The following is a 25,733-nucleotide window of genomic DNA, read 5'->3' on the forward strand; positions in this document are numbered from 1 at the left end:
ATCATGGCTCCGATCTTGCTGTCAAGTACTTTCACGTGTTATTGCACCTGAAGACGTTCTTGTCTGGGCACACTTTCCTACAGGTGAAATGTTGCAGACAACTGTGACGGGCTTCCTTTCTTCCCAGGCGACAGACTTCTATGACACTCTAATGGAAATAGGTAACCGACGCTATGACAATTGGTATAGTTCCGATGTTTCTTATGCTGAGAAGTAGCAGAAATATAGCTGTATCTTTTGCAATAGATCTTTCCAGGTAATAAGACTTTGTTTTTATGGTTTACGGCAAAGTAATTTTTCGGACGACCCTCTTATTGTTTAAATAATCATTATCAAATGAATATACCTTCATCTAAATAAATATCTAACTCATTGAAATCATCATCTATATAAATTTCCTTCTAAATCCAATCAACTTCATCTGCTAAATTTAAATCATCATCTAAGACATCTAACTAAGCATAACTACCCAAAACACATCTTCATGTTAAACCATCATATATATATTATCATCATCATCGTCATTGAAAATATCGCCAAATTAAGATAAATCATCATAGCTCAAATCAACTAAATAAAAAGCAGTATCATCTAAATCACCACCATCAACAATATGATTCTCATTTGATCATCGTCTTCATCACCTCAACCGTCTAAATCACCATCAAAATTGTTATCTGAATAACCAAGAAAGAAATTCTAAAATTATCACCAGATAATTCAAAACCATCATTTAAATAATCATCATCATCGAAATCATACCTTCAGTTTAAACCGTCGTATGTGTCATCATCACCATTATCATCGTCGAGATAGATAAATCATAATCCTCCAGATCATCTAAATAGAAAGCAATATCAACCAAATCATCATCTTCTTCATCCTCATTTAATCATCGTCTTCATTGCCTAACTCCTCTAAATTATTATATAAATCACTCTCACATCATGTATAAAATCGTCATCAGTCAAAACTATGTCACCATCAAATTCATCTAAATATTTATTATCACTTAATACACATCGTCATTTTAACCATCATGTATATCGCGTCACCATGATCATCGTCAGAATAAGATAAACCATCATCACCCAAATCACAAAATTTTAAACCATCCTATGTATCATCTTCATCATCATCATTGAAGTGGTCGTCAAAATAAAAGATCTTCACCTAGATACAAAGCCCAATCACCTCAAGTTTTATTATCATCCTACTCAAATATTCATACTCTTCATCATTAAACCATATACTCACGATCACCTAAATAAAAAATCATCAGCAGTTAATCTAAATCCTCGTCCTTAAAATACCAGTTAAATTATTTAAATCATGATTTTTTAGTGTTTCGCTAGAGTGCCGTCAAAAAGAGCCAGTTTCGTTCAGGTACAGACAGAAGGATATCACCGGAAGTTCACTATCTTTGGTACAGGTGTAGTAACCAAACGCCCTCAGGAGATGCCAGAGGCTTGGGTACGTAGCCGAAACCTATGCCATCTTAGATAACGTGACACTCGGAAGTGACATAAGAGTTTGAATAACGTAATGTTTCAAAAAGTTTTGTTTTTGTGACAACGAAAATATTTTTTTAAGTTTCATGTCAAAACGACGAATTGTTTTCTTTTTTTTTAGGCAACGGCCTCTTCCATCTCTTGAAATCTTGTTTGTAAGGACATTAAAAATTTCCCTTTTATCATTAAATCTGTATTTGATTTTAATTGAGCATCTCATTACTTACTGTTTGTTCATTTTGCATAATTTTAATATAATAATAATAAGCAAAATGCAAAATGTTAATCGTTAATGAAAAATGCGACCAGAGATATAAAATAAAAAATTAAAAGACAAAGAATTAAATTTATATATAAAGTTTTACCAGAATAGAAAAAAAAGAGAAAGGACTTTAAAGAATAGAATAGTTGAAGGGGTGTTGTTTATGTGAGTATCGTTTGCTTCATTTTATTGTTGCAAACAGCGTAAATTCCTTTTGCTTTTCTTCCTTTAGTTTTGAACTTTATGTGTGGCAACAAGATAATTGATTGATAGAATTGTGTTTGTGACAGCCATGTAGAATGGCTCGCTTATTTTGTATCAATTATTTTGCATCGCTGACAAGTGTAATTTAATAAAAGTGTAGGAATACAGTTCATTTGTTGATTGATTATAGTTTGTGAAACATATTAATTTAATAGAATACAGGTGTTGAAAGCCAAAACATTTCATAAAATGAGGATTTCTGATATTTGCATTTTCAAATTCTCTATAATTTTAGCTTTCTTAAAACACCATTCTTTAATCTCTATGAAAATTAGGACTCTACAAAATCTAGCTTTAATTTGTCATTGAATGCTTTGATAATTGAGAATTTTTACATAAAATCGCCTTTTTCGAACGTGATTTTTTTATACTCGATGTAGTACCTGTTCTCAAGAACTACTGCTCACAGGTATCTGAAATTTTTATACCTTATTTACTACGCTTCCAAATATTTGCCGAAATGAGCTTTTGATTATAATCAGTGCTAAATTTTACTATGCGTAACAAAATATACTGTAAAATACTCTAAAATTTAAAATGATAAAAAAGCTCGTTTCAGGATATTCAGCTAGGTATTGTGATGTTCCTTCCCTTAGCGAAAGACGTTTCCAGAACATTTTATCTGCGAGGGGCTAAAGACGGTTAAAGGAAGGGACGTAGTTACGCCGGAAAACAGAGTGGAGGCAAGCTGGTGGGAAGAATACGAGACTTGTGACTTTTGCGGTTGGACCGGCAGTCATGCCGTGTGCAAAGGGATAACTTAAGCTAAATGTATGGTAGTGGTATTTGTTTTATTGTGTATTGTTTAATAAATTAGTGGATAAAATTTCAAAGCTGATCGAGATTATTTTCCTATTATGGCGAGTGCATTAGAAATGACCGAACCCGCCTCGGAGTTGAAACGGCGCGAGGTGCAAATCGGCGCAGTCGATTGGATAAGATTGTGAAAAAGGAAATCACTAAATAGTGAAAATAATAAATAAATATGGTTGTAAAAAGTTACTGAAAGTTATAAAATGAAATTCGGTGATAGTTCACGAATGGATCTACGATGAGAGAAGATTTTTATGACGAAAGAAAATGGCGCGTTTAGGGCCATGTGTGCGAATAAATTCATCCGATTTGTGAAAGCGTGATGTGCTAAAAAGTTAACAGCCAGTGAGTGGTAAAATGGGATCATCAGTGTTGATCATCCTAGTGAAATCGTGAAAAGTTAAATCAGGGGTAATGTGAATTACCGTGTTGTAATCATGTCAAGTTACGTGCCACTGCAGTGTGCTCATGATTAAAGTTAACAGCGTCAAGTTGTGCTCTTCGTTCGATATTTTCACTATCGGGATCAAAGGTAAGTCCTTCTTAATTTATATATTAACCATATTAACTTAGAAAATTATAATTGTTTTTATGTCTGTTAATAACATGATTCGAATGTCAGGCGTTAAAGCCAGTAGACACCGAGAAAGTATATTTTATATGGAAATGAGAAATTAAGGTTCTTATTTTTATCAAGATATAGGAGATTCTTAGAGATTCTTAGAGCAAGGGAAACGATTATTGAAACATTTGAAAATAATGAAAGGAGTTATGTTTGACCCACCATCGAAAGCTGATAAATGGCTGTTCTTTTTACATCATGCTGAAGTGATTCTTAATCTCTATAAAATATCTGAAGAAGGGAAAATTATTTTGCAGAGTTTAAAAACAAAAGTTAAAAGTTTGATCGCGACTCTCGATGAAATGGATTGAAATAACAATATTATGATTAAAGACACCGTATTAAAAGAATTCGAGATTCCTCGGAAAAACCGATCGAGGCAGGCTGGTGGCGTGAATACGAGACTTGGTACTTTAGCGATTGGACCGGCAGCCATGCCGTGTGGAAAGAGATTACTTAAAACATGTTTTGCGCGCCTTATATTATGTATATAGTTGAGATTACTTAAAGAATGTTTTGCACGCCTTATATTATGTATATAATTAAATGTATACTATACTAGTGATATTTGTTTTACTGTATATTGTGTACCGTTATGTGTAATAAATTAGAGGATAAAGATAGAGATTATTTTCCTACTATGGCGAGTGCATAGACGTCCTGCCTTCGTGGTGGAAAGGGCGCGAGGTGATAGATGTACTTTAATTATGTAAAAACCTTCAAGCCTGTAAGAACAGTAGATTTTCAGAAAAGGTAATCCAAAAATGGCCAATTTAACATTGCCGCTATAGGGTTTCCAACACCCCTTAATAAAAAGGAGTAAAATATTTTTTAAAAAATGCCATTTGTGGAAATACAAAAAAGAAATATATTTTGCTTATAAGAGTATATAATATTTCTGTAAAATAAATAAAGTGAGCATTTAAAAGCAAATTTTAAAATAAAAAACCAAAAGGAAATATTTATAGTTTTCAAAATCAGTATTACTTTTGTAAAATGAAAGAACTTAAAACCTTTTTAAAGTAAAAATAGTGAAAAGGAAAATTTAAATTAAAGTTTCACGTTATTAAAGTTAAATATTGAAGAGAAAAACATTTTTGACACGAGAAAGGGAAAATAAAAGAATTTTAAAGTCAAAATTACATTTGCACAAGTTGCAAATTTGATAGAGATTCGCGTTCCTTTAAGCCTCGGGCGCATCCCTATGACGGTCGGTTACTATTAAGCTTGTTATTGTAAACTGGCTATTCAAATTACAGTCGGTATGCGCAAAGGGGGCCTGAATCTTCATCCTGAAAAATAAACAAAATTATTGTTACACATCACATAAAAATATCAGTTAAAATGATAATTCAATTCTGAGTCACAAGCATGAGAATATTTGAAAAGGTTATATCGCATACGCAAATAACCAAAATGAAAGATACTCGAAACGGATGACTGTGCACTGTCTGCAAAATTTCAGACCGGATCTTGGTCGTTTGTGGTGGGCATTGACTTCCAAGTACAAAATGTTTTGAAAAACGTAAATGTTTGCGCTTTGGTACTTTTAAATTTAAAATAATTTGTTTTGTAAAAATTACGAAGCCTAGCTCTTCATATGTTTCTCCGACACTCATGATTTTATGAGGAAAAAGTTTGCACTCGTTATGAAATAATTTTGAACATAAATATCTCCGTCTGATTTCGATTGACACCAGTCAATTGTTTTGTGATTTATTTCTTATAACCAAATACCTAGACAGAAGTCTAGGTATTGGAGGAAAAAATAATTAGTCAGATTTCGTACTTTGTGCAATAATAACCGTTTATTATTCGAAAAGACAAAAAGTTGCGTCATTTAAAACAGATTATTAATTGAAGTATATCCACGGTTGCACAAATAAAGAGCGAGTGAATATTTTGTGGACAGAGCGTGTACAATTTGATGAAAGGCATATGCAGTAGAAAAGTGCCCAAACTGGCGTAAATGGATAAAACGGCTTTTGTGGGAGTAAAATCTTTTTTATAATTAAATTTTAAATTAGTAAGTTATTTATTATGATATAAATAGTAAAATATAGATAACTGGTACTTTTATTTTCAGCTTTTTTGAAGTAAACTCATTACGCATCGTGCCAAAAGAAAATAAAAAACTTCTTTCAAAATTTAATGCTTAACGTTCTTTTTTGGAAATGAAAATATCAATTAACAATAGACAAAACTCTTCCTTGACCTTGCAAATTATTCTAGAAATCCTTGACTTCCTTTAGCTGGTAAAAACCTGAAATCTCTTACTAAATTTGGCATGGAATATGCCAGTAAATTTCAAACGTAAAAATGTGCGCCATTTGTTTTTACATAAAATTTCTCATATAAATAACTCTTGGATTAGACATTTTTTGAAAAGTATCTTGACCCAAAACGTCTAAACTGTTTTCTTAAAACATTCGTTTGCTATTGAAAATTTTATAAATATAACTAGACTGAGTTTTGAATAAATGAAATTACAACGCATAAGTACATTGTTGGAACATTTTGTATAAGAAAACGTAATCGCATATAAATCAAGTTCTTATATCGCTTAATTACAATGCATCAGGTCTTTAGTAAATAAAGAAAGCAATAAAATACACATGGTGGTTTGGCAATACCAAAAACATCATATCCCGCAACAGCTCTTCTTGATTATTTCATACCTTAGGAAACACGAGCAAATATGTCAATTGCGGAAACATTGCAGTTTGGCAAGCGATAAGGTGGTGCGCAGGAGAAATGATTATCGGGGAAAATATTTCTGCAAGGTAGGAGGTGATTTGTATTCATTCTGGATGTGGAAGAGAATGTTATTCTAGGACTTCGAGAAACAAGGAGCATAATTTGGATAAGAGTGCACTTTCGACCAAAGTGAATTTGCGGAATTAGGAGTCATGTTCTTCTTTCTGTAGTCATTTGAAACCGTGGTTCTGATGTCAACATCAAAGACTTAACGATATCACATTTGATTTTAGTGAAGTGTAGTTCATCCAGTGCTTTCTTCAGCAGTAGTTATGGCTTTCGCCGAACGAAACAAACACAATGCAAGTTTCAAATGTTAAGTCATTCAGTTTGCGAAAGAAAATGGAAATCATGCAGTTTGGTTTTCGTGAGTGCTTCGTACACGAGTGGAGGAAACATGAAATTTTACAATGATTATTGCGCCAAAGAATAACTGTGCATTGCATAAAGAAGTAATGAAATAGCTTACCGTCGGCGAAAGTGTTGGAAACTGCATTGTAGAAAATCCCCATCATCGCTAGAATGAATTAATTGTAACAAGAAACAGCGTACGTTTCTTTGACTTAAAAATAGAAAAAAGGAGTGCAAATGGAAGTGAAAACTCTAAAGTAAACTGAGTTTGTGTTTTCGATTTACTTCACGGAATAATTCAGTTCTCCGAGAAAAAAAGACAAAATTTTTTCAAAGGCTTCGCAAATATAGAGATAAAACTTTGATGAGTTTTTAAAAATATGGAAAAATTTAATTACTATCACGTGTTGCAAATATGGATGTCATTCCAGTAGTTTTTATACGGTAGGAGATAAATAAACAATGATATGAAAGAAAAATAACGGTTAACATAGAAACAATAGTCCAACGAGAAATCTCACCTCACCGTACTGATCTCCTGCTTAGCCGACCGTACGAAATTAAAATCCCATCGATATCTTTAAAAGAAAGATTTTGCAGAAGTGCAGTTTCCCGAAAGTGTTTTCATCCGTATTCAAGAGAAATGATCGGCGGAGAAAAATGTCGTGAAACTGTGGATAAGAAATATTTGGCAAAAGCTTCCTTTTGTCTCAGATAATCAAGAAAATCCAATACTTTGGGACATGTTCAGCCTCCATCTAACGGATAACACAAATATGTTGTTGAAATAATGTTATACAGATATGACAGTTTATCCAGGCGGATTATTGCCATTAGTTCAGATATTAGACATATATGTCAATATATCATCGATAGAATATTTTTAACGTCAGTGGAATACTCGAGCAAACGTGAAGGTGAAAAAAACAGTTACAAATGGAGACCAAATACGTCATGCCAGTCCATAAATAGTGTGTCAGTAAATAATAAAAGCACGGAATAAAATTAAACCCATTTAATATATGTGGTATATCTGACGGTCTAGTTGAAACGGAAGATGATTATTTATCTGTTGATCAGAGAAAAAGTGACGGCGAAAATGAAACAGAATCCGATGATGTGCTTGAAGATATAACTTAAGCCGAATATGAGGAACTTGGATCTATGGAAGTATGGATCAGATGTGAAGGTGAAAATGAAACAGAATTTTTATAACGAAAATTTTTAAGTACATAAACTGTGTTATTTCTTTTAAAGAAAAAAAATTTAATTACACGCAGAAATCTAATTTTCGTATGCTCACTTTTTCCATATTTCCAAACATAAAATTTTTATAGCTGGCGTACAGAGCGCACGCATAAATTTCCATCTTACATTTTGTTTTAAAAGTGCGTCTTATACGCCTGAATATACTATAACAAACATAGCTGAAACTTAAGTGATAGAGATATTTACATGCTTGCTGAACCATTGTATTCTGCTTTTTCCCTTCTATTAGTTTACAAATGTTTTCAAAATGTCGATGTTACGTTTTTCGATCTTTGTGTTGAGAAAAGAGATAAGGAATTAAAATTTTTATCTCGGAAAACAAAATTCCAAATCAGATTTCTAATGAAGAAGTGAAATTTTCTATAGCTTTACTTTCCGGATTATTTAAAATTAAGAAAAAGAAGAGAGGAAAAAAAGAACTGATTTGGGTAACCAGAATATTTAGCCATTGAGTATCTATTGATGGGAATGTATATAACTCTAATGAATAGTACAGAAATAAGATAAAGTTACGTTTCGGTTTGTAGGCCTTACATTTCAAAATGCTTTTATACATCTTAAAGCGCATAGCAAAAGATTAGGCTCTCAACCGCTTTTTGTGTAATAACGTCAGAGAATAATTCTTACAGTTACAAGGTTTTCAAATAATACATTCCTTCAAAAGTAATCTATTGTATTAAGATAATGCGTTTTCGAGGCGGAAGAAAATGAAACAGAACGGCGAGATCCTTCAGAGTATGATCCTGTAATGCTTTAGCAAATCTTTCGCAGTCTAAAGTAATAGAGAAATGTGGTAGAGCTTCATCTTACACTATAGTAATGTAGTCAGATTATTTATATTATGTGACTATGTGTCTCTATTCGATGTGTGGGAAAAAAACGTCTCCAACAGGTTTATATATACGATACCATTCAGATAAACGCAAAGCAAACCAACATTTCCATCTAATAATATTTATTTTATTTTAGTTATACCATTTTCTAGTTAGATAACCAATTTGTGAGCAAGAATTTGTATCGTAACAGTGAATCATATTGCTGCCAAATTCCAAATATAAAAAACTAAAGCTCACGAATCACAAACCGAGAGTTTCTGTGAGATTTGTGAGGTGCGAAGGAATCTCTATTTTGAAAGAAATCGAAATTGATATAAATTCGCTTTATAATATATTATTCAGTTTTTTTCTCTAATTATATTATGATTCTGATTTAATGTATACACACATTTTAAAAGTTATTTTTTCGCTCATTTTAATTTGTAATCTTGAATTTTTACACTAGAAAAATCCTGAGTAGAAACGGAAACTGTGGTATGTCAAACTACATTTAAACAAGGTGAAAGCAAATTAAAAGCTAATGTACATACTACAATACCTTTTAATTTGTTTAGAATTACAATCTTGGTAATGCAACTCAAGCTGATTAACACATAATTAAAAGCGGATAAACATTCCTTTTTGAGCGTTTCTTTGAATCTTGATATAAAGTCCTATAAATATCTGCAGTTGGATAAGACAGCTCAGGGTCAAACAAATTTTAAAATGAAATCTGTATAAATTAATTTCATGAGTTCAATTATGAAAGATATGACGTGCAATATTTATTTGCACAATTTAAAGCCAGTAGCATAACATAAATTTATAGTTGAAAAATACTGTCATGTGACTATGTGTTAAAAAAGTCAATAAACTGTGACTTTCCAGGTAAAACCGGAAGACCTCGCAGCCATGAAAGGCACTGAAAACATAGATCTGAACTACGAAAGAGTGTACTTAGTTGCTGCTAAAATAATGCTGATATCTTAAAGTTAGCATGACTAATTACTAGCTAATAATATATCAGTAGTTACACTTACCGAGCAAAATATTATCAAATGCTGTCCATATACTAAGAATACCATAAAGTTCTTCATAATAAAAATGTTATTGATAATAAATTTTGGTAAAATGAAGCAGGTGTATGATTTATTTGTTCTATTTTTCTTTTCCGGGTCTTGCTTCGTTTGGTCATTAAATCAATCGTTCTACAGTTGTTATCGAGTTCTGGCTCTTTTCGCAGTTCATCCGGTTTCCTTTTCGGGTTTGACAGTTCTTTTCCGGTTCCAGCTTGTTTTTCAGATGAGGATTCTTTTCCGTTTTTTGCTTTTTTTCCAGGTATTGCGTCTTTTCTGACTCGTCTATATTTTCCAGTTCTGGCATCTTTTCCGGCTCTTGCTTCTTTTCCAGTTTTTGCATTTTTTCCAGTTTCTTATTCTTTTTCAGTTCTTCTTTGTTTGTTGTTTTTTGCATTTTTTCCAGTTTCTTCTTCTTTTTCAGTTCTTCTTTGTTTTTTAGTTTTTGCATTTTTTCCAGTTTCTTTTGACTTTTCAGTTCTTCTTTGTTTACTAGTTTTTGTATCTCTTTCAGTTGTTTCTCCATTTTCAGTTCTTCTTTCTTTTCTAGTTTTAGTATCTCTTCCCGTTTTTTCTTCTTTTTCAGTTCTTCTTTCTTTTCTAGTTTTTGAATCCATTCTAGTGTTTGTTTCTCTTTCAGTTCTTGCTTCTTTTCTAGTTTCTGTTGCTTTTCCAGTTTTTGTTTGTTTTTCAGTTCTTCCTTGTTTTCCAATTTTTGCTTCTTTTTCTGCTCTTGTTTCATTTTCAGTTCTTGCTTCTTTTCCAGTTTTTGCTTCTTTTTCAGCTCTTGCTTCTTTTTCAGTTCTTGCTTCTTTTCTAATTCTTGTATCTTTTCCTGCTCTTGCTTCTTTTCTAGTTTTTGTATCTTTTCCAGCTTTTGCTTCTTTTTCAGTTCTTGCTTCTTTTCTAGTTTTTGTGTCAATTCCAGTTTTTTCTTGTTTTTCAGTTCTTGCTTCTTTTCCAGTTTCTCCTTCTTTTCATGTTCTTCCTTTTTATCCAGTTCTTGATTCTTTTCCAGTTTTTGCATCTTTTCGGGTTCTGGCTTCTTTTCCAGTTCTTTCTCGTTTTCCAGTTTTTGCTCCTTTTCATGATCACAAGGATCATGAAAATCCAATCTACAAAATAATCAGTATATCTTTATTTCAGTAGTAAAAAAGTGAAAGTAATGCAACGACTATCACGTTTAACATGCACAACACTTCCATATTTAGATACTATATAACACTTTTGGCTCAGTTTCATAGGGAAAAATCTCCCCGTAGATTTATTGCCTGACAGAATGTTTTTCTACAAAAGGCGAATTTGTTGCTTTTGTTCTTCTGACCTAAAGCCAAGCAGAAAAGTTAAAGCATTTGGCGTGATTTGTATGCAATAAGCGACCTCCATGAATCTCACGTAGAGCGTAATAATTTGCAAAGTTTCAGTGCCTTACTTTTCCTTACTTAATTTTGACATAAGTTGAAATAATAATAATAGTAATAATAAACAGGTGGCTTAAAACAGAGGGAAACAATGGCGAAAATTGCAAAATAGGAGGAAAAATGAAACTGAAATGAAAAATAAAACAACTACAAACAAAGGATGGAAAAAGCATTTTAGAAGATATACACGTAACGTTCTTTCTGAATCAGCAAAACCTGTATTTAAACGAGTATAAGTTTGAAAGCTTTGGATTCATTTATTTTTTCAATCAATTACTATTTCTTACGCATGCCAGATATTTTAAATTTCTTCAATTTTGGTATAATTTACTTACGTATTTTACCATTTCTTATTATTATCCAGTAGAGGTAACCTTACACATCATTAAAATATCTCCGAGTTTCCTCATTTAAGTCATCTTTCTCGCAGATCAATCTCTTTGCATCGCTGGCTGCACAGGTTTCAAATTTTCTCTCGTTATTCCGAATTCGGAACATAATGCTGGTCTATTTTGTCGTCCAGCAAGAAGAACTAGGATTTTTGCCATCATTTGTTTTCAATTGAAAAATTTATTCTCATCTTCAGTTGCATTCTTAAAGTTTTATTATTTATACAGGAATAAAGAAAGAAATCAAACAAAGCAAAACAAATTAGGAAAAGAAATATCTGTTTTCTCCTATATTTATTGTTCCCTGTAATTTCTTTTGCCTGTTCCATTAAATTTATTGAAGGAAAATTTGCTAAATCTTTCAAAATGTATTTCCTAAATCCTTATGCGAATTAAACCTTTCTGAGCGTTTCGGCTACACTTTAATGGCTTTTACAATTTAATGTTTGAATACTGACAGCTGCCTATGCTGAAATAATTTCTCCATTGACCTCGAAAAAAGAAGAATTAAAGTTCCAGGAGATTTTACAATGAAGGACACATATTTCCTATTTGAAGGGCAAGAAGATAAAAAAAAGATATTTTCGGATGGGAATATGTAGCATTTTAAACACCGTGTTTGTATATTTCATCATATAGTAGCAACACTTGAGTCATAAGTATTTATGCACATATATGAGAGAGACTACGATGACGAAAAATGAAATGGCAAAACATGGCCGAAAACACTTTCCTGGCCGGTACAAACAACACAAAACACAAGAAAGAACGGACACCAGTTATGCTTAGCGCAAGAGAAATTAAAAAATAGGAACAAAATTAGACACTTATGGACCTGAAAGAAGGTGTTCGAAATTACGACCTGCACCCTGATGCAGGTATCACATCTCTCGCACATCGAACATAAGATGTTCTCGAAAATACCGTGCATTCCCAGGACTTTCCCAGCAGCTGCCACGATATGTGTCACAAGTTCCTGTGTGACTTCTAACAGAGGTTTCGTGCAATAATGTGTTGACGTATCCCGAGAGGAAGTCACCGAAGGAACTTTCGAATACTTTCTTTGATGACGATCCCCTGTTTTTGTTCTTATTTCTTAGTTTCCGCTGCGCTAAGAATAATAAACAAATACCTTTACACTGTTCGTACCCTATTTTTCTTGTGTTGTGTCTCGTCACTATGGGGCCAGGAAAGCGTTTTCGATCATGAATTGCAATAAACGATTATATGTATATATATATATATACGGGAGTTGGTTTGTTCCCCTTGAAAAGTCAACTATTTTCTGATCAATGACAATGATTACATGTTTTTAATTTAATTTTTCCTTTTAAAATTGAAATTTTGTTCTTCATGATGATTTAATTCTAGTCCCCGTTAAAACATTATTAACAATTTACTTTCAAGTTACCTCAAAACATCTTTCAAAATATAACTTACCAGTATTGATTCACTATTTTAAAATAATTCTACTTTAAATAAACTTAGGAGACAATATAATCAATTAATCAATATTGTTTAGGAAATAAATTATATATATATAATCGTATATATATATATATATATATATGTTACCGTGAAAGATCGAAACTGGAGAATGTCGACTTTCACCGGAGAATGTCAACATTCACCAAATACGTCGGTGAATGATCGAATATTGCATTACATTTTTGTACATTCGGACCCTCACCGGTGTATGTCGACAATCACAGATATGCTCTGGTGTAGGTCAAAAAGAGAGGAGTATATGTACACGCTCTCGTTGCAAAAGGAAGTGTTCCACAAATAAATGCAGTTGTAAAAGCAAGGGCCTCTTGTGCAATTGAAAGTGTCCTAATAGTTTAAGTTGTTGCAAATAATAAGATTTGAATCACGTAATTTAGTAAATTTTTAACTTCTATTATTTTCCTTTCTCATTTTGAATGTACAGTGTGTTTCAAGTTCTTATATTCTTAAGTTCTTATTTTAAGTCCCAAGTGCGTTTTTTCGCGACCGAATTACGGAGAAGAAAATGTAATATTCTTATGTGTTCAACATTCACCATTAGTAGATGGTGAATGTCGACATTTACCGGTGTAAGTCAGAAATAAGTGTTTTTGAAAAATATTTCGGACATACAACAAGCGAATATGTGAATGTTGACATTCACCGGTGAAAGCCGACATTCTCCAGATTTCGGTGTTTCACCGTAACATATATACGATAAACGTATATATATAGATATATATGCATATGTGTGTGTGTGTGTGTGTGTGAATTAATGTTAGGAATTCTGATCGCACATATTGATCTATAATACAGAGCAAATTTGGCAGATGAATAAGATAAAATATTCAGATTTATTTCAATTCACATTTGCGCCCCCAATTCATTTGAAATTCTAAACTTACCTATTTCTAGAATATTTATATTTCTCATATTGTTGGAATAGGAAGAAAGTAGCACGACAGAGATAGGAATACCGTGCCAGCGTTGACAGAGATAGAAAAAATATGCATAGTTCTACAATATTGTGGTTTAGTAAGAGAAATATTTGTTTCAGGAAAATTTATATTCCCACTTAGCTAAGTCATCATCTTTAACTGAAATCATGTGATGGGGATATATAATATTAGATTTTTTTTCATAGATAGATTTTGCACTTGATTTGCTTATGCTTCTGAATTTAAATGATATTGTAGATTAGTTCGAGAATTAAATCGTTTACATGTTTGCATATTTTTAAATTATTTTAAATTATTTGGCTTTTTTCCTTTTTTTAGAATTTAAATTTGCATTTTTATATTTTTATTTTTTACTTTTTTACTTTTATACGTATTTGTTAAGAATTTAAATTTGTTTAAATATATATATATATATATATATATACATATATATTATATATATATATATATATATATATACATATATATTATATATATATATATATATATATATATATACATAAACATATATTTTAATTAATTAATTTTTATTTTTTAATTTGTTATTAATTCAAAATTATTTAATATTATATATTAAAAAAATAATTGCAATGAAAAGTTAGAATCTCGAAATTTTTATTATGTTTGATGAGTAAATTCTCAAAACTATAGCTAAATAATATCATAAATCTCTGTAAATCTAGAAATATGTAGTCTAACAGAAACAGGTGAAGAGAACAATTTATATGAGTTTTGTTCCGAATAGAGTATGGGATGGATTTCAGTGTTTACTTAATTTGTTTTACATACATATATATATGCATATTATTTATAAACATAAAGTCCTTTTTGTCTTTGTTACTCTAATTATATCAACTATTTCACACTTACTTCTCATTCACAAATTTTACAAACTGGCCGTTTAAACACGTGTATTTTGTATATTAGCTTTCTGTTTAGGTATTTCATTAGTTAATGCAATAAAGTTTCCTCATAATCAAAAGGTATTACAATAAATTTGAATTCTTCACAATGTGATTTTCCAACTTAAACATTTATAATCTATTTTTGTAATGAAGGAATGAAAAAACATTACGCATTACAAATCTGAAAACGTATTATTTTCCAGACCAGCGTTTTTGTCAAAAAATTATTAAACGTATAATTAAACTGGACATGAAACATTATGTTTTGTTTTATTATTTTTTCCGAAATGACTTACGTCTCCGACACGTATTGCAATCTTAAACATTGCGGATCCAATTCTTCTAGTAATTGTTCGCTGAAGTATATTTTTGCTTCTTCTTCTTCTTCAAATATACGTCGATAATTATTTGCGCTGAAATATTTTTATTTTATTAAATATATATGTTCATATGTTTGAATTCATTAATTTAATAAATGATTATTTATACGTTTTTTGTCAAAAGTAGTAAGTCACATTTTGCGAGCATTTTTACATTACATTTTTACATTTTTGTCAAAGATTTTTAAAGGCGCTATGTTCCACGAAGAAAATAGCTTTACTTATTCAAAATCTTCAAAAAACAGTAAATATGGAAATGAATATTCGTCTTATTAGCCTAAATTCCATTATGAGGATATACAGGTATAATAGGAAATGAAGCTGCTGCCATCAGCAGCTCAGGATGCCATATTAGAAGGTCTGATTGACATCTATCATCTCAGATCAAACTTTGCAATCAGGAAAAAAATTTCCAAACACGTTTTGATAAAATAACAAACAGGATGGGACGAGGCAGATACAAGAAGATTGCTCCACAGTTACTTTCCGCAAGTATCCCTATAAAGAATACATTTTTTTCTCCAATTAGATTGGCAACAAATCATGGAAAGTTTCCATTTTATTTCCAGAGATTCTTAAGAAGGCACGTAAAATGCGAGCGCGAAAAACCTGCAAATCTAGCAAAACCTAAGCTTTATAAATGGCACTCTCCATTACTTTCCATTCTTAGAAAAAGAAAACTAGGATTTGCATCAAAAATTCCAGAGAATGTTTTTTCTACAATATGAAGTGTGTGTCTGCACTTGAACAATTTATGAAATATATTATTGAAAGTGATAGAACTGTGACTATAAGTATCTAATCATATTACAAGAGTTAATAAGCAAGTATTTAAGAACATGTAAATTTTTTAAACCGTGGCTTCCGTTGACCAGGCTGATCAAATTTCCAGTCGAGCGCAACTAAGCAATGATTGGGCTCTCAACCTTATGGCTGCGTATGCTGAGCCGATGAATGATCAATCGTTTGGACAATTTCCGCACAGGATTAAAAATTGCCTTCCCACAGACTTCTTCACTTAACGGGCCATGTGTTCAAAACATAGATTTACACGTTAACTGAAATGTATAAAAATTTAGCGAAAAAAAAAATATTAAACGCACAATATCTCTTCGGATCTTCCTGATTATTACATCTGCTGAAAACAATTTAATACGTTTAAATGCAATTACGTTTCACTGAAGTAATCTATTAATTGTTTAACACTTTTCTGCTGTTGACTTCAATAAATTTAATAATGTTTGGTATTTCATTTGTTTGCAGCAACACCTAGTCTCCTTTGCAACGAAAATTAATATGAACTTTTGCAATTAAGAAATGATTTAGATGAAAAATTAAATTGGACTGAATTTAATGTCTCGGTTGTTTCCGTTAAAAGAAGTTGGTGCTTTCCTAATTCGAAAAAATATCTCCATATATATACATAACATACATTTAATTAATTTGCACACTAAAAAAGGATTCTTCACATGGTATCTTCAAATGGGTAGATACGATAGCTGAAAAACAAGTGTCGGACAAAAGCCGAGCTGCAAAGAGCGATTTGTTGTACTGTTCTTTCCGTTTAAGTAATCCTGTTATTCGATGCATGTAATTTTGTTGAAATTCGTATTACAAGTTGCTTTATTTTCTGACGTACAAGGAATTATCCCAAATTTTATTCAGAAGATTTAAATAACGGTTTCGATCCCAATACGCAGCAGTTACTAATAAAATATCTGGCTCAGTGGCTTTTTTGACGTCATTTAAAACGCTTAATTACAGGGCCGTAGTACAATTCCCAACCCCAGGAGTATAGCGATATACTACAATAGTGACGTGATCGAAGCGTTTTTGGAAAAAATCGTTGTCATCGCATATTCTATTTAAGTAATCATAGTCATCAGCTTTTAATATTCGTTGCAAATAATCATTGTAAAGAATCATTCTCATCGGATAATCATTGAAAATAATCTTTGTCATTACATAAAGGGGCATAGTAGCTGATGTATAAAGAATTGCACTCAAATTCTAATCAAAAGAATCGAATATGTATTGCAATTTATCATATGATCATTATTTACAGCAATGATTCTTAAATGTCTTCGACCTACGGCTCCTAATGACGCCGCGGAAAACTTGCGCAACACTGACAAAAAGAATATTTAAAAATACAATAAAAGCTTGAATGCTAGGGAAAATGTCTGAATTTAATTTCTTTTTATCTAAATGAAGCTAAATGTTTTTAAAGGAAATTGAATATTGTAAAGAGTAATCAACAATATAAATATATGCGGGTATTTGCCTCTTTGTTTTTTTTTTTTTTTTTTTTTTTTCGTAACATCATATCCTTCGGAACCGGTGGGGGAATTTGAGTTTGGAAGGAGGTACCCTCAAATTTCAAAAATCCATGGTAAAACGTTTCGACTATTGTTATCTTCCTACGACTATCACTCGAGATATTATATAAAATTTCTTAAAACGCTAATTTTTCGCATTCATTTTTCCAAGTGGCCGATGTCTAGCGCGCTGGAAATCAAAATGCTTTATTTGGAAAAATGTTGGCCCTTCTCACTTTCATATCGTAGAGTTTGTTTAAGAGAAATTTTTAAGTTAAAAAAATATGAAATAAATAGCATTGACAAACGTGAAACTTATGGTTATTATTATTTACGGTTATATTCTGAGTTGAAGAAAGCACGTGATTCCATATAACGTCATTGTACGTCGAAAATCTTTCGTTAATGTAAGTATTTTAAATGAATAGCTGCTTTTGGCAACTTTTATGTTTCACCTTTAGATACGTGATACGATATGCTATCGCTACGTTAATTCTTTTATTGAGATTTTGAAAATTTGTTATATTAAAATAAATTTAAATCATAACCTCAAATGTATTACCTGAAGTGTCAAAGGTCTTTGTTTCCTGACTTGGCAAGAAACATTTATTTAAGAATCACTTTTTGCTTGGAAAGAATGAATACATTTTCTTCATAATGAAATGTTTTATGCATATTATGCTATTCTAAATTTATTTATAAAAATTTAATTTCTTTTATTGCACAGTTCCTTTCTGAGTAGAAGTTTAAACTTCTGTAAGTATTTAACGTTTTAGATGCAATGTTACTTTACTACAGTTACATAATTTTTTTTTCAATTTACGAAAATGTCTGAACGCAAGAAGACAGCACAAATGTTACAGCGAGCTACAGAAAAAATGAAGTAAAAAGCACTAGGAGACTCAGCAGGCAAGTACAAGAAAACTTGCATGCTTCAAAAATGAATGAAGATACAACTAGAAACTCAGCAGGCAAGCATAGTGACAAGAAAGGTTACGCATTCAAGAAACTGAAGAAGAAACGAATAGGAGTTCCAGCAGACAAGCAACAACTCAAGAAACTTCGCTTGCTCAAACTGTATCAGAAACTAGTAGCAGACGCAAAAGACATTCAGAAAACCAAGAATCACTGCGTGCTCCGGAAAGGTAAGCAGAAGCGAAACGGAGGCCCATTAGGCAAGCGGAACGTCAAAAGAATATGCGCGATGACGGGAAGAAGTCGCAAGTAAACGAAGGATGCAAGACTGTCCGCGTCATCGTCAGATTCGACAGGAAATACCAGAACAGCTCAAGAAGCTGCATAAACAACTCAAGACGCTGCAGATTACGGACAATTTCGGTTCGAAGAGGCAGAGCTCATACGAGGGAACAAGCTTCGCATGAACGCATCACGACATACACGTAGTACTCTTCACAATGCAGGAAGTTTACTTTGAGCAACACACTGTATACGTAGAGCTCGTAGACATATATAGTAAAGATTTTGCTTTGTCAACAGCCCCCTAGTAAAATGTATGAAGTTTATATTGACATCTCACAATACCTGAAAGAAATTTTTCTATTTACTTCTTCATTTACTATTTTCTTACATTTCTTATCAGTAATCCTGTCTATATATTATAGATATCAAAATCAGAAAAAATTAATTAATTATCTTTAAATGTATCTAAGTGATGAATACTTCGCCCCTGTTCGTACCGAAACAACACGATGTAATTGTAGATACCTAGAAAGTAAAATGTATTCAGCATGCTGTACAGCAAGCGACAACTATAAATGGTGATAACACAAGAATGTTATATAATGTTATACACTGGCAGAATTTAAAAAAGAGAACACATACATCGGTGTTTTAAAAATACGAATTTTTCATCAAATTGCAAAACAAATATCTTAAAATCTGCCTTTCCATGCATAAGAGTTCAGGATTCGGAAAATTATATTTTCGTAAACGGTTTAGCAAAAATAACAAAAATTATTGCCTTGAGAAATGGATAATCTTGGTATGAATACGAATTACGCCAAGACTACTCGTCAATGGTTGTTTTGAACACGCCCTTAATGTATATATATAACCCTTAAAAAACGTAAAGTGAGTGAATCTCCTATTCGAGTGTGTCTTTATATCTTGACTATTTAAGAAATAAGAATTGCATTTATCTATCTCGATAAAGCTAACGCTATTGCCCGAATAACAAAGTTTATTTAACACTTGATATAACCAACTTCATATATATCTTGAAATAAAACATAAATTTCCTAATCAGATACTACCAATTGCAGAAAAAATACAAAAATAATGGAATTTCTAATAACACTACAAGTAACATACCGAGGAATAAATTGCGCTGCAAAACTGATGCAATCTACAATATGTAAACCACAAAATTTATGTTACGCTATAGAAATGCAATAGAATGAGAAATGAAACTGTGATGAGATTTATAATGAAAAATTTACCATAAACTATTAGTATATGATATAAGTAAATATATACTTTTAATACTATTCATTTAAATATGTTCAAACGTTCATAATATTCATTACTTACAAACGCTTCTTCATGCATCGAAGCATAGCACAAGCCATTCTCAATTCTGTGCTGGTGCACGTCAATAAAATAAGGATAAATCCAAATTTTTACAAAAAATCAATCGCCTTGACTCGTTTCTCAGAAAACGTATGTCTACAAATGCAGTATTAATATATCACATCAATATAATTCTGGATCATAAAATCACCAAACAACGCATTAAACGCAAAAACTCGCATTAAGGCAGAATGAAGAATTTTCACTCTTACAATGACTTTTACAACAATATATAATAGAATCGAATTTCTAAACTAAGTGTTCATTGTTACACCATATTTCATTCTTGGGGAACCTTTCATGGTTGAACTGTTAACTGGTATAAAAAGAATTATGATTTCATATATATGCACAGACTTATATATGTATTATATTAATACGTATCTGTAGTAACACACATCATCTTATATTATATGTATTCGCATAATTCTAAATCAATTATACTAGTCAACATAATTTGTATATTGATAGCAGCACAGTTTTAAAATTATTTATTACTATCTGCTTGCTAACGATTATATAATTAAGTACAGTGGTACCTCGACATACGAGTTTAATATGTTTCGTAACCTTGCTCGTATCTCAAAGCAATTTTCCGCATTGAAAGTAATCGAAATGCCATTAATCCGTTCCAGCTCCCAAAACACGACCTCAGCTGTTTTTTTAAGTGTTTTTGAATAAGAAAAATGTAGTTTCTTATTCAAAAACAAGAAGAAACATTTATTTATAAATAACAAATACATATTCTATAAAAACATAATTAAAAGAAAAAGTGCCTACGGAAGCGCTTAATTTTTGTCACTGGTCTTCGCTCTTTTTGTCATGATCTGCTCATTTTCACCCGCAGATCGTTTAAAAAAACTGTCCAAGGATGTTTGTTTCTTCCTACCTGTCAAGGTATTGCGGAATCGAGTTAGGCAAGTTTCGTTGAACAACTCCGATTTAGGATTAGTTGCAACTTTTTCGCGGTGATTTTTATCCACGAACTCTACAACTTTATCCCACATTCTCAAGATCTGTTTTATATCTCTTGCAGGGATAACCTCCTCCATCTCTGGCTCCTCTTCAAAACTAATTTTTCGTTGAACCACCGTATGCTGCTGCAAATGCAGATCGTGTAACTCCTCGGTTGTCAGCTCCTGAGACTGTTCCTCTACGAGTTCGTTCACATCTCTCTCCTCCACCTCCAGACTCATGGATTTTCCCAGAGAAACAAGCTCCTCTACCACTGACACTTTGGGTTCCAATCCTTCGAATTCTCTTTCAGCTACAGCCTCAGGCCACAGCTTCTTCCATGCAGACGTTGTAACACCCAGCCAGGCCTGAACAATAATTCTTAGGCACATCACGATGTTAAAGTGGTTTTTCCAGAACTCTCGAATGGTAAGGTTTGTGTTCTCTGTCACCTCAAAGCAGCGGCGGAAAATTTGCTTGGTGTACAAATTCTTAAAATTAGAAATCTCCTGCTGATCCATGGGCTGCAGGATAGGAGTGGTGTTGGGTGGTAGGTAGGGAAATTTTATATACTTGAACTCTTCGAGTAAATCATCTTCGAGATTTGATGGGTGAGTAGGGGCATTGTCGAGGCCAACACCAGAACAGAACACCAGAATTATCCACTCCACAAAGAAGTTCATTCTGTCCCACGCCTTCGGATTTGCCCTCGACATATCTTCTTAAAATTATAACTGGCAGGTTTTCTTTTAAAATATTATATGACTTAAAGCCTCTGGGGTTTTCCGAATAATATACTAGCGGAGGCTTGATTTTACAGTCGCCACTCGCATTGACGCAAATTGCTAGATTTAATCTATCCTTAATGGGTTTGTGACCTGGCATCTTCTCCTCTGCCGTTATGTAAGTTCTATTCGGCATCCTTTTCCAGAAAAGCCCTGTCTGGTCACAGTTGAGGACTTGCTGGGGGGGATGTATCCTTTGGCTACTATCTGTTCGGAAAACATTTTGATGTAAACATCAGCTGCCTTTACATCCGGATTTGCTGCCTCACCATGCCTGACGACGGAGTGAAGGTCGGTCCTTTCCCTAAAGTTGTCAAACCAGCCCCGACTGGCTTTAAACGGGTCTTCCGATTCCACGTTTGTAGAAGTGTGTGGGATCTTCTTTAGAAAATAACCGTAAATCGCTCGTAAATAACTCGTAATAGTGCCTTCTCACATATGATGCTTTGTGTTAAGTTTCCTCCTTGAAGCTGCTTCTCTCTCACTCACACCATCAGTAGTTTCTCCATGTCTTGACGGAGAGAGGTCGGAGCTTAAAAGTTATTGTAACGCCCTTAGTTGGCGTTATACTTTATCAACTCCTTTTGTTCAAGCACAGTAAATATCATTGATGTGTTACGCCCGTACATCCTCCCCAAGTCAATTACTCGCACACCTTGCTCATGGTTTTCTATTATTTAACGCTTTCATTCAATAGACATCATCATCTTCTTTGGACCCAGGGTTATAAAAATAAATATGATAATGTTTTCTAAATGTACAAAAAGGGAAAAACGCGAACCCAACTTACCAAAAATGCTTCCAAAACGAGGGAAACAAGCACTCAGACTGAGGACTAGTCTGAGGTGGCAGAAACTGTTAGACGCTGCACACGACACCTACATGCGCGCGCATGTTGCGGTCGTGTACAGCGGTGTAGTGTGCGATTCCTCGTATCTCAAATCTTGCTCTCGTCTCAAAGCAAAAACATCGCTCGCTCGGTAGCTCCTGCCTCAAAACACTCGTATGTTGGGGCACTCGTATATCGAGGTACCACTGTAAATACAGTTTATAGTTTTTTTAATGTGACAATCATTATAAGCCATGTAGATTTTTCCTTGTGGCTTCATTTGTTTTCTCTTCCAAAATTTCGGACGTCCAACAGTTTTGTCAGTTTCGGGCTTTTGGTATGGAGATTGAGAAAATGAGATAAGACCAGAATGAACTTCAGTTCTGAACTTTGCAGTTCCGCATAGAGTAAGGAGTATTGACAGATTTATGTTCGCTCTTTACGTGCGCTTTTCATCGTATTTTCTTCATCATTCTCAGCACTTTAAAGTGATAACTACTAGCAGTGTTCCTTTATATTTCGTATATTTTTGGAATTATATTTTTTTACTCGTACTTTTCGAAAAACTCCAGAATTGTTTAGTGTTTTTTCGGGACAAATAAATTCTAACAAGCTACCAGCTCTTCCGCATGCTTTACGAACCTATGTGCCAGGAACAATTTTGGGTGTTAGAAGTAGGACAGAATGCTAGTGACAAGAACAATTGAGGAGCATCTGAGGCAGTTTGTGACAGTCTTTGCTGCGTTCCAGGAAGATATAAAAGGAGAGGTTGATTCCTTTACAGAAGAGATAAATGCGTCCAACAAAAGAGGGAAAGCTGAAATAATACCAGTTCAAGGAAAGATGGAATCTATCCAAATTTGATACTTAAGCGTGTCAAGAAGAAATAAAAGACAACAGTAGAAGATTTTCGAGGATTTTGAAAGCAGAAATAACATGGTCGAAAGGAGAGTTAGAGAAACTGGAGAACGTGTTTCTGTTGTCAAACAGCAAATCAAAGAAAGAGTTAATGCTGTCAAACTACAAATCAAAGGAAGAGTTTCTGATGTCGAACAACAAATCGATGACAGAGTTTCTGCTGTTGTCGCCAAAGAATCTGACAGCTTGAACACATTCTTAATGCAACTGGAGACGATTCTGATACCTTTAAATTGGTACCTATGTTTTCCAACCCATTTCTCATGCTTTCCACGTGTGATGGAAAAAACATTTGGCATATGTACAAGGCTCAGTTCTGTATAGCTCCAAATGAAATGGGTAGGATTCCGAAGACAAACCTGTAATTTCGCAGCTTCTCTGAGAATAGAAGAAGACGATATCGATCCCACTCTTCTAGAAAACCAGAGGCTAGATTTTGATGCTGTACCCGGTACGCGAAAGCTCTACTAAGAAGTGTTTAAAAGGCTACAGAAGGCTGCAGTTAATATCTCGATAGCAGAAGCACACCAAAATAATCCAGATGCTCGCCACTGATATCGAAATGCTCTCCCATCTCTCCTTTTTTTACTGCTCAACAGAAATACGTGAAGTACAATCCATGAAATACTTCCTCGGTGGCATACGGGAACCTGAGGTACAGAAACAACTGCGAATAGTGGATATCAAGGATTTAAAAAATGCCTAGAGTGTACGCCATGAAAAACGTGGCAGTCCTTTCAGAAACTTGCACACACCATTGCCCAATCGGAACTACTCCAATCCAGAAGCTAGTGGACAAGTGACAGCTCGTCCAGGCAGTCTACCCACTTAAGTAAGTGCCTTGAGGCGGAACAGACGTCAGACGAAAGCGACCTTAGTATGCTAGAACTGCAGTGGTGATGAACACTTACGAAAGAACTGCAGAACACATTAGGACACAGAAGATAATGCTTCTAATCAGCACGAAAACAAATCGTGGATGTTGAGCGGAATTTGCCAGAGATTGCCAGATATTGAGAAGTCCCACATAAAATCCTTTCAGATTCCGGTTATGGTTGGTGGCAATAATGGACTTTTCAATCATGAGGCATACAAATAGAGTTCCCTTAGTATAACAATCGATGTGTAATTTACCATCATCCAAAACCTCAAGTCGAGATGATAGAACCAGCATGAAAAGAACTTTTCCTTCAAGGATTATAGCTGAAAACAGAAATTTCCGGTAAGGCATCATGAAATATGCTAAGAACGTTAAGAGCACGAAATGAGTACTGATAATATGTTCTTTCGTTGAATTATCAAGGCCGTCATTCCGGTGACGGTTGAAACGTAAGTGCCAAAGCTAAAGTCATTGGGGAATGCGAAGTGGTTGCATCACTTTCTCCATTGAACTACGTTAAGGGGTCTCGTACACCTTAGAACCCTCAAAACCTCTGAATATGATCCTGTTGTAAGAATTGGGATAACATATTTATTTTTAAAGCTATTACTTCCAGTTTTTTACAGCTCTCTACATAGCACAGCTGAATTAGTAAGCAAATAGTTTGTGTTGCCACAAATGCTTTTATAATTTATCTTCTTTGTGAGGTAATTTTTTATATGTTCACGTAATACTCCCACTTTGCGTGCACAATTTAAAACATTCTGTTATATATTTTAACTTCATAGTTAATATACAGCTTGTATAGCATCTAAAGACTACTGTGAACCAAAAATCTTAAGCATTTCATGTTAAATTCTCATTTTATTTTGAACTAAATTTATACAATGCATTTTAATAAAAAATTTTTAATATTTCCATGCGTAAAATTTTTTACTATTAAAATATTCAATATATTTTTGGTTCAGTTAGATGATAATACTCATATAAAGAAGTCCATTAAATTTAAAGTGTGTACCAAGAACCGTTTTTAAAATATCATGCGCGCAACAGTGAAAATTTATGTTTTGATATAATCAAGTTTTAATGTAAATATTTTTTTAAATACTTCTGTTGTTATAAAATATATAAAATGCTTATTTTCTGAGAGATATTGTAATATTATACAATTTCCAATAGTT

General features: G+C 33.0%; 2 protein-coding genes across 6 annotated transcripts in view; both read right to left on the bottom strand.

The window, feature by feature from the left end:
* LOC146998813 (uncharacterized) overlaps positions 1 to 25,733 on the bottom strand; it is a 940,238-nt gene that overhangs the window by 552,640 nt on the left and 361,865 nt on the right. The window lies entirely within an intron of this gene.
* On the bottom strand, positions 3,638 to 10,847 carry LOC146998816 (uncharacterized). Its single transcript, XM_085810347.1, has 2 exons — positions 9,705 to 10,847; positions 3,638 to 4,764 (listed from the first exon to the last, which is right to left on the bottom strand). The coding sequence occupies exon 1, from the start codon at positions 10,765 to 10,767 to the stop codon at positions 9,859 to 9,861; it is 909 nt and encodes a 302-aa protein (XP_085666473.1). The 5' UTR covers positions 10,768 to 10,847; the 3' UTR covers positions 3,638 to 4,764; positions 9,705 to 9,858.

The sequence above is a fragment of the Stegodyphus dumicola genome, chromosome 2, assembly GCF_044657685.1.
Source record: "Stegodyphus dumicola isolate Sdum_Otavi_A_Nest chromosome 2, ASM4465768v1".
Lineage (NCBI taxonomy): Eukaryota > Metazoa > Arthropoda > Arachnida > Araneae > Eresidae > Stegodyphus > Stegodyphus dumicola.

Bases quoted from the DNA above. Each gene is read 5' to 3' on its own strand.
- LOC146998816 (XM_085810347.1), bottom strand. From the start codon at position 10,767: ATGCAAAAACTGGAAAAGAATCAAGAACTGGATAAAAAGGAAGAACAT.